This window comes from Capricornis sumatraensis, chromosome 23 (genome assembly GCF_032405125.1).
Source record: "Capricornis sumatraensis isolate serow.1 chromosome 23, serow.2, whole genome shotgun sequence".
Classification (NCBI taxonomy): Eukaryota; Metazoa; Chordata; class Mammalia; order Artiodactyla; family Bovidae; genus Capricornis; species Capricornis sumatraensis.
The window spans coordinates 40,924,246-40,942,012 of record NC_091091.1 but is presented as its reverse complement, the minus strand read 5'-3'; the positions used below and the strand labels follow the sequence as shown (position 1 = coordinate 40,942,012).

At 38.1% G+C, this 17,767-nt stretch overlaps 1 protein-coding gene across 1 annotated transcript in view; it reads right to left on the bottom strand.

Annotated features, from left to right (window-relative positions):
- Window positions 1-17,334, bottom strand: part of WDR11 (WD repeat domain 11) — a 54,892-nt gene extending 37,558 nt beyond the window's left edge. Inside the window, exons 1-9 of the mRNA XM_068961337.1 lie at window positions 17,249-17,334; window positions 16,135-16,246; window positions 10,370-10,523; window positions 9,257-9,430; window positions 6,670-6,856; window positions 3,908-4,073; window positions 3,391-3,505; window positions 784-979; window positions 389-492 (exon numbers count right to left, since the gene is read on the bottom strand). Of these exons, the coding sequence (XP_068817438.1) occupies window positions 389-492; window positions 784-979; window positions 3,391-3,505; window positions 3,908-4,073; window positions 6,670-6,856; window positions 9,257-9,430; window positions 10,370-10,523; window positions 16,135-16,246; window positions 17,249-17,334 (1,294 nt within the window). The remainder of the gene's footprint in view (window positions 1-388; window positions 493-783; window positions 980-3,390; window positions 3,506-3,907; window positions 4,074-6,669; window positions 6,857-9,256; window positions 9,431-10,369; window positions 10,524-16,134; window positions 16,247-17,248) is intronic.
- Window positions 17,335-17,767: the final 433 nt, after the last annotated feature.

Below are 17,767 nucleotides of genomic sequence, written 5' to 3'. Positions count from 1 at the left end.
AAGTCAAGAAGATGATTTTTTTCTAATGTAGCTCAGTTAATTATTTCTTCAATAACTATTTATTGTACATCTAGAATGGGGAACACCCTGTGCTGAGTGCTGGGGATGCAAGGCTGAGTTAAGCTCTGTCCCACCCTTGTGGTGCGTATAACCTACGGGAAGAAACAGACAAGTGAAATCACGATGACAATCAGCAGATAACTATTAGGGACCACATAAATTTTATTTTATACCCCTCTGGTTTATTCAGAAAAGAACGAAGCTACATTTTAGTTTTCTGAAGTACTACCTTTGATTTAATAGTAACAACAATTACTGACTATTAATTTTGTCCTTCAAAAAGTATACCTAACATGGAAGTCAGAAGAGGAAAAAAAAAGTGGCTTACCAATCATGTTATCTAAGGAGAGGTCTGGGAGTTTATTCTGTAGGATTCCTCCAGGAATTCCACAGAAAGACACTGGTGAATACAGAGGTGACAGGCCAGAACTGCTGCAAAGATATAATAATTAGACAGTTCTTACATGCTTACAGTCTGCATCATATGTTAGTAACTCAAACTATTAACTTTCGATCATAGTATTCTATCCATTTGTTACACTAATCATTAATCTAAACCACAAGTGAGATATCTCTAGCAGGTTTACATAATCCCCTTATAATCTAATGTCTAAATATTTTTTACAGAAAAAGGCCTTGCTATTTTTATATGATTCTGGCAATCTTAAAAAGGCAGGGGGGAAGCAAAGCAAAACAAAAAAGAGATCCTATTGGTTCATTTACCTGCTCCGTGAATTCCGATTACAAACAGCCGACTTCAGTTCCCATATCATGACCCTCCCATCGCTCACTATGAGGGCAGCTGCATTCTCATTAACCGGACAACACACCATACTGAAGGGACGGACAGTTTTTGTCACCCTGATTGCATCACACTGGCTTCGTAGGTCATAGGTAAGCTCCTGGACAGGATCTGGATCTTAACAAGAGTATTGTTTTGTTTAAATATTAGAAAGCAACCATATTCATGTCACTGCTACTTGTTTCAATGTAAATAATACCACAATCAAAAAGAACATCATCCCTTCAACTAAAGCAAAGTTTGTCAAAAATGGCTTCCCTGTGTTTACAATTACTAATTTCTTCAGGATATAAGACAATTAACTTAGTGACTGTCCACACCAAGTTTAATGTCCAAAACAGCAATTATGAAAATAGATTATTTAATATTTTTTAAATGAAGAAAATCTTTCAAAAAAAGACCAACAGATATACGATTAAATAATGAACAGCCCACCTGTAGCCTATCATAATTTCCTGTGCTCTACATCACAATGGTGTGATCACTCACCTAGAGCCAGACATCCTAGAATGCAAAGTCAAGTGGGCCTTAGAAGGATCACTATGAACAAATCTAGTGGAGGTGAGAGAATTCCAGCTGAGCTATTTCAAATTCTAAAAGATGATGCTGTGAAAGTGCTGCACTTAATATGCCAGCAAATTTGGAAAAAGCAGTGGCCACAGGACTGGAAAAGATCAGTTTTCATTCCAATCCCAAAGAAAGGCAACACCAAAGAATGTTCAAACTACCACACAATTGTACTCATCTCACACACTAGCAAAGTAATGCTCAAAATTCCCAGGCCAGGCTTCAATAGTACATGAACCGAGAACTTCCAGATATTTAAGCTGGATTTAGAAAAGGCAGAGGAACCAGAGCTCAAATTGCCGACATCCACTGAATCATAGAAAAAGCAAGAGAATTCCAGAAAAACATCTACTTCTGCTTCATTGACTATGTGAAAGCCTTTGACTGTGTGGATTACAACAAACTGTGGAAAAGTCTTAGAGATGGGAATACCAGACCACCATATGTGCCTCCTGAGAAATCTGTATGCAGGCCAAGAAGCAACAGTTAGAACCAGACATGAAACAAGAAACTGGTCCCAAATTGGGAAAGGAGTACATCAAGGTTGTATATTGTCACCCTGCTTATTTAACTTATATGTAGAGTACATCATGTGAAACGTTGGGCTGGATGAAGCATAAGCTGGAATCAAGACTGGTGGGAGAAGAATCAATGACCTCAGATATGCAAATGACACCATCCTTATGGCAGAAAGTGAAGAGGAATTAAAGAGCCTCTTGATGAAAGTGAAAGAAGAGAGTGAAAATGATGGCTTAAAACTCAACATCTAAAAAATGAAGATCATGGCACCCAGTCCCATCGCTTCATGGCAAATAGATGGGGAAACAATGGAAATAGTGTCAGACTTTATTTTCTTGGGCTCCACAATCACTGCAGATGGTGACTGCAGGCATGAAATTAAAAGAAGCTTACTCCTTGGAAGGAAAGTTATGACCAACCTAGACAGCGTATTAAAAAGCAAAGACATTACTTTACTGAAAAGGTCCATCTAGTCAAAGCTATGGTTTTTCCAGTAGTCACATTATGGATGTGAGAGTTGGACCATAAAGAAGGCTTAGCACTGAAGAATTGATGTTTTTGAACTATAGTGTTGGAGAAGACTCTTGAGAGTCCCTTGGACAGAAGGGAGATTAAACCAGTCAATGATAAGGGAAATCAGTACTGAATATTCATTGGAAGGACTGATGCTGACACCAAAGCTTCAATACTTTGGCCACCTGATACAAAGAACTGACTCACTAGAAAAGACCCTGATGCTGTGAAAGATTGAAGGTGTGAGGAGAAGGGGAGAACAGAGGATGAGATGGCTGGATGGCATCACCGACTCTATGGACATGAGTTTGAGCAAGCTCCGGGAGTTGGTGATGGACAGGGAAGCCTAGCATGCTGCAGTCCATGGGGCTGCTAAGAGTCGAACATGACTGAGCGACCAAACTGAAGAGTAAGCCTGAAAATAATTGTATTTTACAAAAGATGTGAAAGTCACTTTCACCTTTACATAGCACATCATTCCATAAAGACATCAGTTTTATTCTCCAGGATAAGATTGGAAAAGGCAGCTGAATGCCCTGAAGACTTATTAACCTCTGTCACTTTACCATGGAAGTGACACAGGTTTAAGACATTCCTTGCTAAAGCAGAAGAAAAGTCAAAGGGGTATAATAATAAAGGTATATACAAGGCTGGAGTCGTGTAAAAGAAATAGTCACGAAAGATAACATGTGCTTGGCTCATGGATACAGTCAAAAAGGGATTACAAAATACTACTATTTTTGCTGCATACAGGAGGTGCACTGTTATAATACCCAGAGATTATCTTGGGTTTGTGCTTTCTTATGTCTCATACTATAACTGGGATTATCATTAACTCCATGCTTTGGCTAGTATTTGCCACATAAAGCTTTAAAAAATAATTCTGAAAAAAAAAAAAAAGTGAACATTACTGTGAGATATAAACTTACCTGGTTCCTCATTTGAAGTGGTGAAAATACTACTGTAAGATCTTCGAACACGTAAGGTTATACAACCATTTTCATGTAGGCAAAATAAACCATCACGTTGAAAGCAGGGAATTACCTTTAAATAGACGATGTATTTATTTTTTAAAACCATAGATTTTAAAATTATATATACAGTGAGACTCATAAACTCATATTTACAGAATACGGGCAAAAAACCAAAAACACAAAAGCACACATATAATCCCCTAATCCATCAATCCTAAAAAATTTGTCTTTATTCGTGTAACTTAAATAGTTCAGTATCTATCTCCAGATCTGTCAGAAGAATTTCTAGGGTTAAATCAAACCAATCAGAAGTCCAGAAAAATAAGGAATGTAAAATAACATTGTCAATCTTTAAATAAAAAGAAAAGAAGTGAAACTAAGGACTTTTGCAAGACTATGCAAAAGTATAGATTATTTTCTCTATATAATTCATAATCAACTTTTGGTGATGTAATTTGTAAGCTGTAGATACCTGCAGAAAAGGAACTCCTGTTCGCTCTATTGCAATCACACCCACTGTCTGATTCACCTCAAGATCAAGGATTAAAATCTCACGAGGATAGAGCAGCAACATGTGATTCCTTTTGGAAGGCAGGTATGCCAACTGAAGGCAATCATTGAGAGTTATGAATTCTGCACTGGAAAAAGTAAACATTTACTTCAGGCATCAAGAAATGAGTCAGACACACATGAACATATGTACAAAACAGATATAGACCCACAGACACAAAAACAAACTTATGGTTACCAAAGGTGGGGTGGCCGTGAGGGAGGGATAAATTAAGAGTTTGGGATTAGCAGATACAAACTACTCTATATAAAATAAACAAGGTCCTACTATATGGCTCAAGGAACTAGATTCAATATCCTATAATAAACCACAATGGAAAAGAATATGAAAAAGAATAGTAATATGTATAACTCAATCACTTTGCTGAGTGTGTGTGCATGTGTGCATGCACGCGCTGCGTCACTCACTCAGTCGTGTCTGACTCTTTGCAATTCCATGAACAGAGGAGCCTGGCAGACTACAGTTCCTGGGGTTCTCCAGGCAAGAATACTAGAGTGGGTTGCCATTCCCTTCTCAGGGGATCTTCCCAACCCAGGGATAGAACCCACGTCTCTTGCAATGCAGGCAGATTCTTTACTGTCTGAGTCACTAGGGAGGCTCCATATAATATAAAATGTATAAGTGAATCCCTTTGCTGTATATCAGGAACTAACACAGCACTATAAATCAACTACACTTCAATTTTTAAAGATGAATCAGATTTTATTCATAGCAGAAAAAGCTAATAAAGGATTGAATTTTGTACTTTTCATATAATAACCATCAACGAGAATGTACAACTGTCTCCTGAAATAACCAACATGAGCTAGCATCTAAATATTAGATCTCTCCTTTGTGCCAAAATCCAAATTATGACAATAACACTAGATAGGCTGGAGAGATATGTTTCTAAATCATTGAAAGTTTAAAGTAAACTAGTAAGTCTATGATATGAGATGGTAAGCGACAATACTATACAGCACTCATAAGGTAGTACCGTCATTCTTATTTTGTAATCAGAAGTACTAGATGGACTGCTGAAAAGCAGCCTTGGGATTAAAACAAAAGCATTTAGAGTAATTAGGGCTAGAGAACTGGATCAGGAGTCAATGGACTATCTGTTTGGCCTTGAGCAAGTCACTCCCTCCACTCTGCCTTCCTTCACTCTTCAGCTGTCTTAAAGATTTTTTGGAACGAAGTTGGGTATTTTATTCACTTACCACAGAATTTTCTTCTGTGTAAATAAAAGAGATGAAACAATATGAGGATTGTAAAGACTGTTGAAGAGTCTCAAAAATCATTTCAGTAATTTGTGATTGTTGTATATACTTAATCACAACTTTGTATTTATAATAAATTTACATATTTATTTCAATAGGAATGGGCATATAATTATGTACCATCTTCTTTTTACATAACAACTTTATTAAGGTTTTGAAATTTAAAGTAAAGTTAGATCAGAGGACCATGGAGAGGGATGTGGACTGCATTAAAATTCTGGCTCTGCACTTCCCAGTTGGGCAAGCTTAAGTAACAAATTTAAAACAATGTAAGACTCAATTTCCTCACACAGATGAACATATGATTCATGAGAGAAAATACAGTATGTAGGTCATAAGTTATAAACCTATGCAGCTTAAAAATAATTATTTATGATACAGAATTACTGAAAAAGAAATAAGTTCTCAAGATACTTAAGGAGTAATCTTCAATCGTTTCAGCATAGGGTGGGGGATAAATTAGGGATAAATTTAACCAGCCTATGGTTTAATATATAAAACTGATATTTACATATCAATTCAGAATTTATAGAGCAATTTGTATTTTACCACATTTGTCAGGTAATTACCCACAAAGTCTAGATAGAATAATCTTAGTATATTAAAAATAAAAGCATTTTTAAAACGAATTCCAAAAAACTACCAAAGCAATAAAAACATAAGAACCACAGCACTGGGAAAAAAAATAGAAATCTATTTTTAATGCATAAAATTAGTCCTTCAAAATAAAATTTTATTCAGTTGAAATTTCTGAAATAAACAAAAATATAGCATTTACCAAAAGAATGCTTATTAAGTATCAGATACTATGATAAGGACTCAAGTTTCTGAATCTATTAATCTTTATAACAGCCCTATGAAACCCTTTAACACACTATCTTGGCTGTTGGAAGAGTGAAATCTGAGAAAGATTAAAATATACTCCAAGTCACAGAGCTACAGTTCCCCTAGAATCTTGGCCCTTAACCACTATGGGAAACCATCTTTACATGCAGAAGAAAAACATTTATATTTTACTGGCTAATGACATTACACAGCATTTAAGTCAGGAAAATGTATTTAAAATCATAATCCAGCTTTTGCCTCCCAATTTTTAAGTGTTCAGTGGCCCCCACCTTAGAATCGTTCTCTCTCACTTTCAGGAGTCAAAGATGTTCACTGAAAATTAGTGGGGGTTGTTTACTGCATTACTGGCAACAAAGGAACCATGCTAAGTGCTAAATCTCTTCTTAGAGGAGGAAACAAAAAATATTTTTCCTTTTTACAAATTCAAAATTAGAAACAAGAAAGGGTAACATGAAGAAGAAAATCAATCTTAACACATCTCCAAAAATGATATTTTCAATGAACAGATGAACACTGAATTACACGAATGTTGCTGCTAGTTTTATACTTGCAACTTACCTAGGTTTCTCTTGAGTGATTAAGATTTTCACTTTATTAAGAGCCTTCTTGGCCCCTGTGGCTGCAGCCAGCTTGTTGTGAGCTGGGCTGGAGTGTGGACTGGATATGTAAACTTTTTTCCCAGGGCCTGAGGGAGGCTTGGATGGAGAGAAATCTGAGATGAATACAATGCCCTCGCTGGTGAGTACTGTACTGAGAGAAGTGAAACTCTGATTAAAGTTTAATCAAGTTTAGCATAGAGTTTTATTCCAATACATTTTTGAGAGCAAGGTAATGATAATTTTAATAATAAGGAACTGGCAGTGTTATGCAGACATAACATAACGGGAATGTTCTCCAAGTTAAACGGAAACAGGTGGTCCATTACAATTCATCAGAGGCCTCCAAGCTCAGCACTCAAAATTAATGTTTTATATTAAAAAGATATCAGAAGGTTACTGGCAGAAAGAACAAATGTTTGTTCTTCCAAATAAATTCAGTGTACAGACTTTCATTAGAAACCTTTCCTCATTATATCTCATAACTTCAAAATCCAAAGACTTTCAGAATATAAAATTCACAGAAGAGGGAAAAAAACCCATATACGAGGTTCATATCACACTTGGCAAATTCAAATATTTAACTTGTTGATACTAATTTTTTATCATTATCATGAGTTGCTCTGTCTAAATTTACTTCCTTTTTCTTCTTGAGTGTCAAACTGAAGCTTGGGATGTGCGAACAGTGTTTTCACTTAATATCTAGAGTAAAAGTGCCAACAGTGGCTTACTAAGTGTACAGGAAACAGAAATATTTTATGCCTTTTTATGACTGAAAAAATAATCCCCCTCACAACTGGGGCCAACTAACATCTGCTGCTGCTGCTGCTGCTAAGTCGCTTCAGTCGTGTCCGACTCTGTGCAATCCCATAGATGGCAGCCCACCAGGCTCCCCCGTCCCTGGGATTCTCCAGGCAAAAACACTGGAGTGGGTTGCCATTTCCTTCTCCAATGCATGAAAGTGAAAAATGAAAGTGAAAGTGAAGTGCTCAGTCGTGTCTGACTCCTCGCAACCCCATGGACTGCAGCCCACCAGGCTCCTCCATCCATGGGGTTTTCCAGGCAAAAGTACTAGAGTGGGTGCCATCGACTTCTATCTGATCATAAAAATCTTATCTACCCTGGCTCTTGGCAATGAGTGAGGCTGCTTTAAAGACAGGGGACAAACCATTTAAGAATTATGACAACCCCAGCACATTTAATGAGCAAATCAAAGATGTTAGGTCAACTGATGCTTTGAAATTTCGTGCTTTCATCAACTAAATTACAGAGATGCAGTAAATTAACCTGAAGCTTTGTCTCCATTTCAGATTACAGAAGGCATCCTTCAAGGTCGAAGTCTGTCCCCTCCTTTTGTGATGTCCTCACTCCCTGACTCTGTCAGCTAAGCCTGCTCTCCTCAAAGCACATAATGCCTTCACAGCACTGCCTTCCATAGCAACCTAGTGAGTGCACACATATGTTCACATATACACATTTACACATACAAAGCCTAAACACACCCTATTGCAGTTATTTATACAGCTGTGTTTCCCATTTTAATTTCTACTTGTCTGACCTTCTGTCCCTCCATCAACTCACATACCCCTCAATAAATATTGGAGGATACAAGTTGGAATTTTGAGTCATTCAAATCTGGGGAAAACATTCTTTACCATAATAGATTCCCTCATCTCTTTGAAGTTGTTTATCAAATATCAAAATGAAGCCTACCTTGACCACTTTATCTAATACAACAAGCCCACTCCCACTCCCTTTATCTTGTTTTATTTTTTATACCATTCATAATACATTGCAGTGTACTAATTCATTATGCTTATAGGTTACCACCTAATTCTTGCTCACTAGAATGCAAACTTTATGAAGGCAAGAATCCTTGTCTTGGTTTACTGATATATTCCAGGCTCCCAGAACACTCCTGGCATACAGTAAGTAAAAGCTCAAGAAATATTTGTTGGATAACTGAATAAAAAATATTTTCTAAATAATTTGGTCACAAAAATATCTGGCTAGAATCTAATTTTTAGATCAGCGGCTCAGTAAAACATTAAAGTATATTGGCAAAAACAGTCTCTGCAAGAAAAAACTCCCTTGGGCTTAGTCTGTTCCTGACATGCATCTGTTTATGGCACTCAAAAGGCTTGGAATGAATTAGAACAATATTTTGAAAAGGAAGAAATGAATTTGGCCACAGACTAAATGAAACCCTTGACTCAGATTCTTTTGATGTTCCTAGAAAAAAATTTAATTAAGTCTGACTTAGAATAACACAGCAACTCTCTCATTCTCTGACTAATCTAATTCTGATCACAAATTCCATACACTGAAGGTCTAGCTTGCTGATTTAAATTTCTAATCATCAGAATACTTGCAAAATATATGGGTTATGATTTAGTATCTGTCCTAGGAGCTGAAAAGATATGAACTAGATGTGCATCTCATTTTAAGATGTATGATGGGTGTGTGTGTATGTGTATCTTATGTATATAGCATTAACCATATATATTACAAATACCTCAATCCATTTTCCACAAGAAACTAGTACTCACAGGTTAAATGTGAGGGATCAAAAGGATCAAAAGAAAAAGAAAGAATGTTATCAGCATAGCTCTTCTTCCAGAGTTTGGTGCCAGTATCTGCATTCCAGAGCACAATGTAATTTGGCGGATGGATAGCAAGCAATAAATCCCGGGAAGCATCTTGATTCCATAACCACTGAACATCTGCAAAGACCAGATAAATAAAGACAAAATTCAGAAACCACCCACTTTAAAACACTTGGTTAATGTATCCTTTATATCTAGTTGTGTATTTTCATAATCCTTAAAATCTTAACTTTCCCCCTTGTCTTCAATGTTGCATCTAAGTTTATGTGTCAAGATTGACAGGGAAAACTAACTTTACATAAAAATGAGCTGCCTGAACATTAGAATCTAGAGGTCAACATTTCCAAGTAATCTGAAATATTACCTCAAAGAAAATACAAGGCAATTTACACTATTCATTAGTTAAAACTTTATGTCAAAGACTTGTCCTAGCCATGATCAATGTCAGATTCTCCTAATGTTTTTGTGGAGTTACTTAATGGGACTTTACAGAATTGCATGTTTTTTCACAACAAAAAAGAAGATAAAGATCTAGTTCAATAGGTACAGTAAGTACTCAATAAGTATTTTTTTAACAGTCATTTAAAAGATTCACCCAGTCAAGACAGCCACTCAGTCAAAGCCAGGAATACTGTATTGATTAGGTCAGTAACATAAGCAAGCAAACAAATGATCTACTGATATATGAAAATGATAACAACATTTTATCTCTATTAGCAGAAAGTAAGCATTGCGGGCTAATTCAAAGGAGCAGTTCAGGGGAGTTTCCTGATAGCTTAGATCTACAAGACCATTTATAAGAAGCTTAATTTTTCTCATCATGCTCAACTGAAATTAATGCATTTTACCAAAGCACAAATCAATTGAGATCTGAGGAAATAAGCCCAGGAGCATATTGATAGGGAAAAGAAAGCTAGATTCAGATCCACAGAACTGGCTACACACAATCAAGAGTTAACTGAGAAGTGATGAAAGTAAATGAAAGGGACAAAAACCAACCGCTCTAACAGTAAGTGTATTTACACAGACGCTCGGTGGAGCGTGGACTCTCCTCACCCTGAATAGGCTTGGCATGCTCTTGGATCTCACACTGCGCTACTCCTGCTGCTACATCCCAAACGATGATCTTTCCATTGACATCAGCAGAAGCTAAGCGCAAGGAATATGGCGAGCCAATGTTATGATGATAATTTTCCCTGGCCCATTTAACCTAGTATCAAGAAGAAACCAAATCAAGTAAATATTTACACTGGATGTAAACCATACATAATTTTCATAAAACACTGATCAGAACTCAAGCTACATTCTACACTTATATTACAAAAATAGGAAATTAGCTTCCTCAAAAGTCAGACATTTTTATTATGATTTTTTTAAAGTCGCAACTAAAATAGTTTTGAAAACATCACCACTTTCTTGCCTTTAAAATATCAGAAATGAGACACAGCCTTAATAATCTGGAGAATTCAGGTAAAAATTCCAGAATACCATCTCTTAAAATGGTATGATCACTGGTATATCATCTAATCACAGTAAAGACCATAAAATCTAATTCTGACAAAACACATAAAATCCTAAACTGTTAAGAAGAATCTTCTCTTGCACTCTATTCTTCTAATTAAAAGGAGACAACTTTGAGCTACCAAAATCTTGCAAAAGGAAAACACAAAAGCAAACAAAAAATCTGGGTATCCCTCTCATAAAATCGGAAAAAAATTGCAGCAGTTTTTTCTCTAAAAAAAATAAATTTATGCATCATACTTTTATAATAACATTAATAGTTTTTAAAATAAAAATACGAGAATCCCAGCACAAATCAGGTTAACTCCTGAGTACTGACAAAATAAGGAATGAAACAGAGTCCTTCCTCTGAGCCAAGGTCTTCCCTGGCCACAACTTCCCTTTTTTAGCTCCTACTTGATTACTTTGGATCATTTCCCACATAATACTCTGTAATTATTTTATTTACTTCGTTTTGACCTATCACCAGTCCTGCTCCATATGATAGGATCATGGGGGCCTTGCTCACATTTCTATTCCCAGACCCTAACACAGTGCCTGCAGCTGACATTCAAGTATGTGTTTAGTTAACAAACTTAACACCACAGACTCTTCAAACATATACCTATATTTGAATATACAGGCATATACCTATGTACACAGACACACACATGTATGTACACATAAAAGTAAACACACTCAGAGAAAATGCTAAGGTAGGGAAGCATGCTAATCAATTCTAATAGCATTCATGAAAAAGATGGCAAAAAAGTGTTCCAAACTTCAGTGTTAACAAGACACATCTTTTCCTCAGGCAAGAGTTTTTTTAAAATGAAAATGTGTGTCTGCACATATGCATGTATATATGTTTGAATGTGTATATATGTATATGTTTACTTTATACATGAGTGAAGGTATGTATACTCTCCCTTCTCGTTATTTACAGAATCTGTATTTGTGAATTTGCCTACTTGCTAAAACGTATTTGCAATTTTATTTGTAGAATCAGTATTTGCAGTACTTTTATAGTCATTAATGGGCACATACAGAGCAGTGAAAAATCTGAGTCACTCAACATACCAGAGCATCCCAGCTGCGGCTGAACAAGGTGCTCCTGTGTCAGTTCTCATAACGTAAACAAATGTCTTTTCTGAGGCCTACTTACTACTGTGTTTTTGCATTTCTGGGCTTCCAGTTGTGACTTCACTGTTTAAAACGGTCCCCGGCACAGTGCTCAAGTGCTGTCTAGTGCTCCTAAGCACAAGAAGCTGTGCCATGCATTACAGAAAAAACACATGAAATAAGCTTTGTCCAGGCATGAGTTATGGTGCTGTCGGCCATGAGTTCAATGATAATAAATCAACAGTATACAATAAACAAGATGTCTTTTAATAGAAACACACATAAAACAAGGTTATGTATCAATCAGTTGATGAAAATATTGCAACTAGAGGCTCACTAGGAACCAACTGCATTATTTCCCCTAGAAGCAATCAGTGTTTCAGTATTTGCTAATTCAGTGTTTCCAACAACTTTACAGAATAAAACTACCACAGATAAGAATTATTGTAGGGTGTGTGTGTGTGTACGTATGTGTAGTACTTGAATTCCATCTCTGAATATATATATTTTTAAAAATCACCTAAACACATCATAAACAAACTGCTGAAAATCAAGATAAGGAGATGAGAAAAGATACAATGCATACATATTATGCATAATTTTCCCAACAAAAATTACTCTGGGAGATAATGGAGTGAGCTTTAAAGCACTACAAGGGAAAAAAAAAGGAATGGTGAAACAGTTTCTCAGACAAATAAAATCAGAAAGGATCAACCAATACCAGATACATGCCTCAAGGACTTGAAGGAAATTCTTTAGCCAAAAGGAATATGACACCAGACTGAAACACAGATCTATACTAAGAAATGAAAACTCCAGAAATGCAAAAAAGACAGAAATGGGAGGAGAGATAATATTTCTTCCCAAAACACAAAAAAATTAAAAAACAAAACCTATACCTAACATTAGACTTGATGGTGAAAGACTGAATGCTTTTTTCCTAGGCTCAGGGTAAGACAAAGGCATTCTCCCTCAGTCCTAAGCACTGTAGTAGAGGTCCCAATCAACAAAAGGGGATAAGGAAAAGAAAGAAAAGATATCAGATTACTAGTGAAAAATCCAAGCTGTTATCTTCAGATAACATTACTGTCTATGTAAGAAAAACAAAACAATAACACTCAAGTTACTAAATCTAATGAGTTTAGCAAGATCATAGGATACATGTAGATATTAAAAAAAAAAAAATCCCCTGTATTTTTCCCTATTGCACATTAAATACAAAAATTAACTCAAAATGGATCTGAAACCCAAATATAAGAGCTAAAATCATAATATCCTTAGACAAAAACAAAGGTATAAATCTTCTTGACACTGGGAAAAGCAATGGTTCCTGGTTACAGCCTACATCAAAATTTAAAACTTTTGTGCTTCAGAGGGCACTATCACAGAATGAGAGAAAATATTTGCCAAGCATATATCTGATAAGGGACTTGTATCTAGAACCATAAAGAATTCTTTCAACTCCAAAATTTTTAAAAATACAGTTTTAAAATGGGCAAAGGAATGAGTAGACATTTTTCAAAGAATATCTACAAATGGCCACTAAGCACATGAAAAGATGCTACACACTATTAGCCATTAAGGAAACACAAACCAAAACCACAATGAGACCCACTTCATTCCCCCTGCTGCTGCTGCTGCTGCTAAGTCGCTTCAGTCGTGTCCGACTCTGTGCGACCCCAGAGACAGCAGCCCACCAGGTTCCCCCGCCCGTGGGATTCTCCAGGCAAGAACACTGGAGTGGGTTGCCATTTCCTTCTCCAATGCATGAAAGTGAAAAGTGAAAGTGAGGTCGCTCAGTCGCTCAGACTCTTTTCGACCCCATGGACTACAGCCCACCAGGCTCCTCCATCCATGGGATTTTCCAGGCAAGAGTACTGGAGTGGGGTGCCATTGCCTTCTCCTAGGAGGGCTCTAATCAAAAGGACAAGTAACAACAGATGTTGAGTTTGAGGAGAAATTAGAGCCCTCATACACTGCTATGGGCATGTAAAACATTGAAGCCTCTTTGAGAAAAAAGAGTCTGGCAGTTTCTCAAAAGTTAAATATAGTTACCATGTGAGTCAGCTATTCTACTTTGAGGCATATACTCAAGAGAAATGAAAACATAGGTTCACACAGACAAACTGTACACAAATGTTCATGGCAGCATTGTTCGTAATATCTAAAAAGTGAGATATGCCAAATATTCATCAATAAATAAATGTTGTTATCAGTGGAATATTATTCAGTGATAAAAAGGAATAGAGTACTGACACAAGCTGTGTGACATGGATGAATCTTGAAAAACATTATGCTGGGCGAAAGACGCCAGGCACACGCTGCACCATCTCACTCATCTCAAATGTCTAGAACAGACAAATCTACAGAACAGAAAGCAGATTAGTGACTGCCCAGGGATGAAGTGAAAGGGGAGGTGGCAACTGCTAAGGCATACAAGGTTTCTTTGGGGGGTTATGAAATTGATCGTGGTGATGGCTACACAACTCTGGATATAATGAAAGCCATGGAACTGTATGATGCTTTAAATGGGTGAATTTTATGGTATGAGTATCTCAGTAAAACAGTTCACAACCAATAAAAGACCCCAGATCTCCATCTCCAATAGTAATGTCTTTCCTAAAATTTCAGATCAGTATAATTCAATTGCCCCAGGTGTCTCAGACTTTGCACCTTAAACACTGACTTCACACACTTATGTCATCAAAACAATACTACCATTCAGTTACTCATACAGAAACCTCGAGTCATTCTGATTCTCCCTTAAGACTGTTCACTGTAAAGTTCACCTCTAAAGTGAAAGTTGCTCAGTCACGTCCAACTCTGCGAACCTATGACCTATTGTCTGCCAGGGTTCTCTGTCCATGGAATTCACCAGACCAGAATACTGGAATAGGTAGCTGTTCCACTTCTCCAGGGGATCTTCCCAACCCAGGGATGAACCCAGGTCTCCCATACTACAGGAGAATTCTTTACCTTCTGAGGCACCAAGGAAGCCCAAAAATACTGGAGTGGGTAGCCTATCGCTTCTCCAGTGGATCTTCCTGACCCAGGCATCAAACCGGGGGCTCCTGCATTGGAGTCATTCTGCCGATTAAGACTGTTTACTATAAATGCTATCAAGTTCCCCTCTTAGAGAGCTCCTAAATCTGACTCCTTTATGTCTCTTTATTTTAGGCCCTAAGGATTTCCTGCCCAAATTACTACAACTGTCCTACATGATCCCATTGCATTGTCTTGCCCTCTTCCAACAGATCCTCCACTACTGCCAGAGTGAGTTTTTCTAAAATGCAAATATGATCAAACCAATCTCCTACTTAAAAATCCAAAGTCCATCTTAATCTTATAAACCTTTCAGGGTAGGTGACTTTCTCTGGCTGCCTTCTTTCATCACTTCTACTGATGACATGTGTATTCCATCTTTTAGCCATCTTTTACACACACCGCTTCCTTTTGAGTCTATTCTCCTTTTCTCCGGCAGTGCACTTTCTAATTTTTCACTCAGCCAGCTACTGTCTACTAGTCCCTAAAATGAAGAGAATTCTGAGCCCTCCTCTGATCCCTACAACCAGGTGACCTGTAGTTCCTTTGTCTTCCCATAGCATATGAAAGAGGTCTCACTTACCACACTCTATTTGTGAGTTTTCTTCTCACTCTTCCTCACTAGACAATGAATTGCTTGAGGGCTCTCATCTCTATACTCTTAGCACATACTAGATGCTCAGAACTAATGAGTGAAATGAGTGGTGCAGTACAGGACAAAATTGGTGTTTTCCACTAGCATTAAAATGACCTAAGAACTAGCAGTTAATAGTTCAATACTGATGTGACATTAAGTATATATGGAGACACTGCATATGCATGTGTGCTTAGTCTTGTCCAACTCTTTGTGACCCCATAGCCTGCGGCGGGCCAGGCTCCTCTGTCCATGGATTTCTTCAGGCAAGAAGACTGCAGTGGGTTCCATTTCCTCTTCCAGGGCATCTTCCTGACCCAGGGATCAAACCGGAGACTCCTGCATTGGCAGGTGGGTTTACCACTGAGCCATTCGGAAAACCCGATATGGAAATATTAGGCTACCCCAATTAAGAGTATCGCATGTAAAACCTACTCAACATTTCTACATATGACTTTAATGAGATTCCAGCGATATTTAGAACAGACAATTTATGATAGGGTGGAAGTAGGATCTGACTTACCTTGACAACATCCGCTTTATGCTTTTCTAAAACTTGAAGCGTTTGAGCAGTATTGGAATCAATCACTACCACAAGCGAATGACATCCATAAGCAATTAAACCTTGCCAGCCCCTAACAAAAAGTGTTAACATTTAAGTTAAGAGCAAAGCAAAACAACTTCTTTCTTGCCAAAAGGCATCCTAAAGAACAGATAAATCTAACCAATTGGCACCACCATTAATAAAATTATTATGTAAGCCCAAAGGCCAGCACTTTACATTTTACCATTTAAATAGGTCTAGCTAAGCTTTAAAAAACAAAACTTGCTGAAATTCTTTTTTTTTCTTTTTTTTCGGATTAAAAAAATTAAGTTCTGACAGATATGCCTGTAGACGTGTCAAGACATATAAAGCGACTCCGGTCGTCTGTTTGTCTTCGAGAGCTTATCCCTCGTCTTACTCAACCCTGAATCCCGAGCATCCACAGAGTGCGTGGGATCACACTCCACGCTCTGTGATAAGCACTGGTCCCTCCAACCAGATAAAAAGATGAACACTCAACAGGAAGTTTCTGTACTCTTGCCAACCTTCCCAGGAGCCACAGCTACAAGTAGTCTGCTTTATATTCGCCTGGGTTATTAATTATCGGTGTCATTTTATAGTAAAAAGATAAAGGTGAAATGAAGAGCTGGCGAGAGCCCAGGGTCCTGGCACAGCGTCCAGCACATTGTTGAATGAATACAGGTTAAGAAACGGGGATGAGAGAAAAAGAAGACAGAACTGGGGAAGAACGGAACTGACATGGGGGCGAGAAGCCCGGAGACTTGGGAGGAGAGGGTAAGAGTGGGGAATGGGGACGGTGAGGAAGGTGAGGGGAAACAGCGAAGACAAACAAGAGATGAGAGAACGAAGGCGAATATATCCACCCAGGGCAAGTCCCCACATGGGGGCTTTCTACAGCTTTTATAGTAATAACAGAAAGCCACCATTTAAAAATGAAAATCTCTAAAGCGTGAAGGCAGCGTCCAGTCTTGAAGAGAAAAATTAAGCAGGGGGATGAAACCTCTTGTTCTTTCCCCCTTCCCCTCACAGACTCCTGGCCGAGCCTGGCGGCCTCGGAGCCCGGCGCCCTCACCAGTCCACCGCCGCCTTGTTGTGGGCATTGAGGGCCCCGGTGAGGGTGCGCGCCGACACCTTAAAATTCACGGTGTAGGGCAACATCGCCACGGCTAAACTGGGCCCTTAGAGCCGCCGCGCAACCAGGAAGCCGGCGGCCACTGGGCTTCCGTTCCAAACAGAGTCCGGGTAGCTCCTTGGGCGCCGCACTTTGGTTCCGCTAAATCCGAGGTTCCACCTTTCCCCATTCCGTTGCCTTCAGGTTCCGTCACTCCTGTTTTCCGCCTGCTTTAGGGTTCCGCCACCTTGGGGTTCCGAGGCTCTGTATAGGATCTGGTTGTGCCTTGAAGGAAAAGGTGTTGCCTGGGGTCACATCTGTTTTCTTAAGACTGAGACTGCGTAAGCCTATGTGTCCTGATGAAAATGGTGAAAAGCAAGAGCTAAAAGTCCCGATTAGCCTTCTGCCTTCTATCAGTTAACTTAGGAAAACTACCAATGTCTAATCAAGGCTATGGTTTTTCCAGTGGTCGTGTACGGA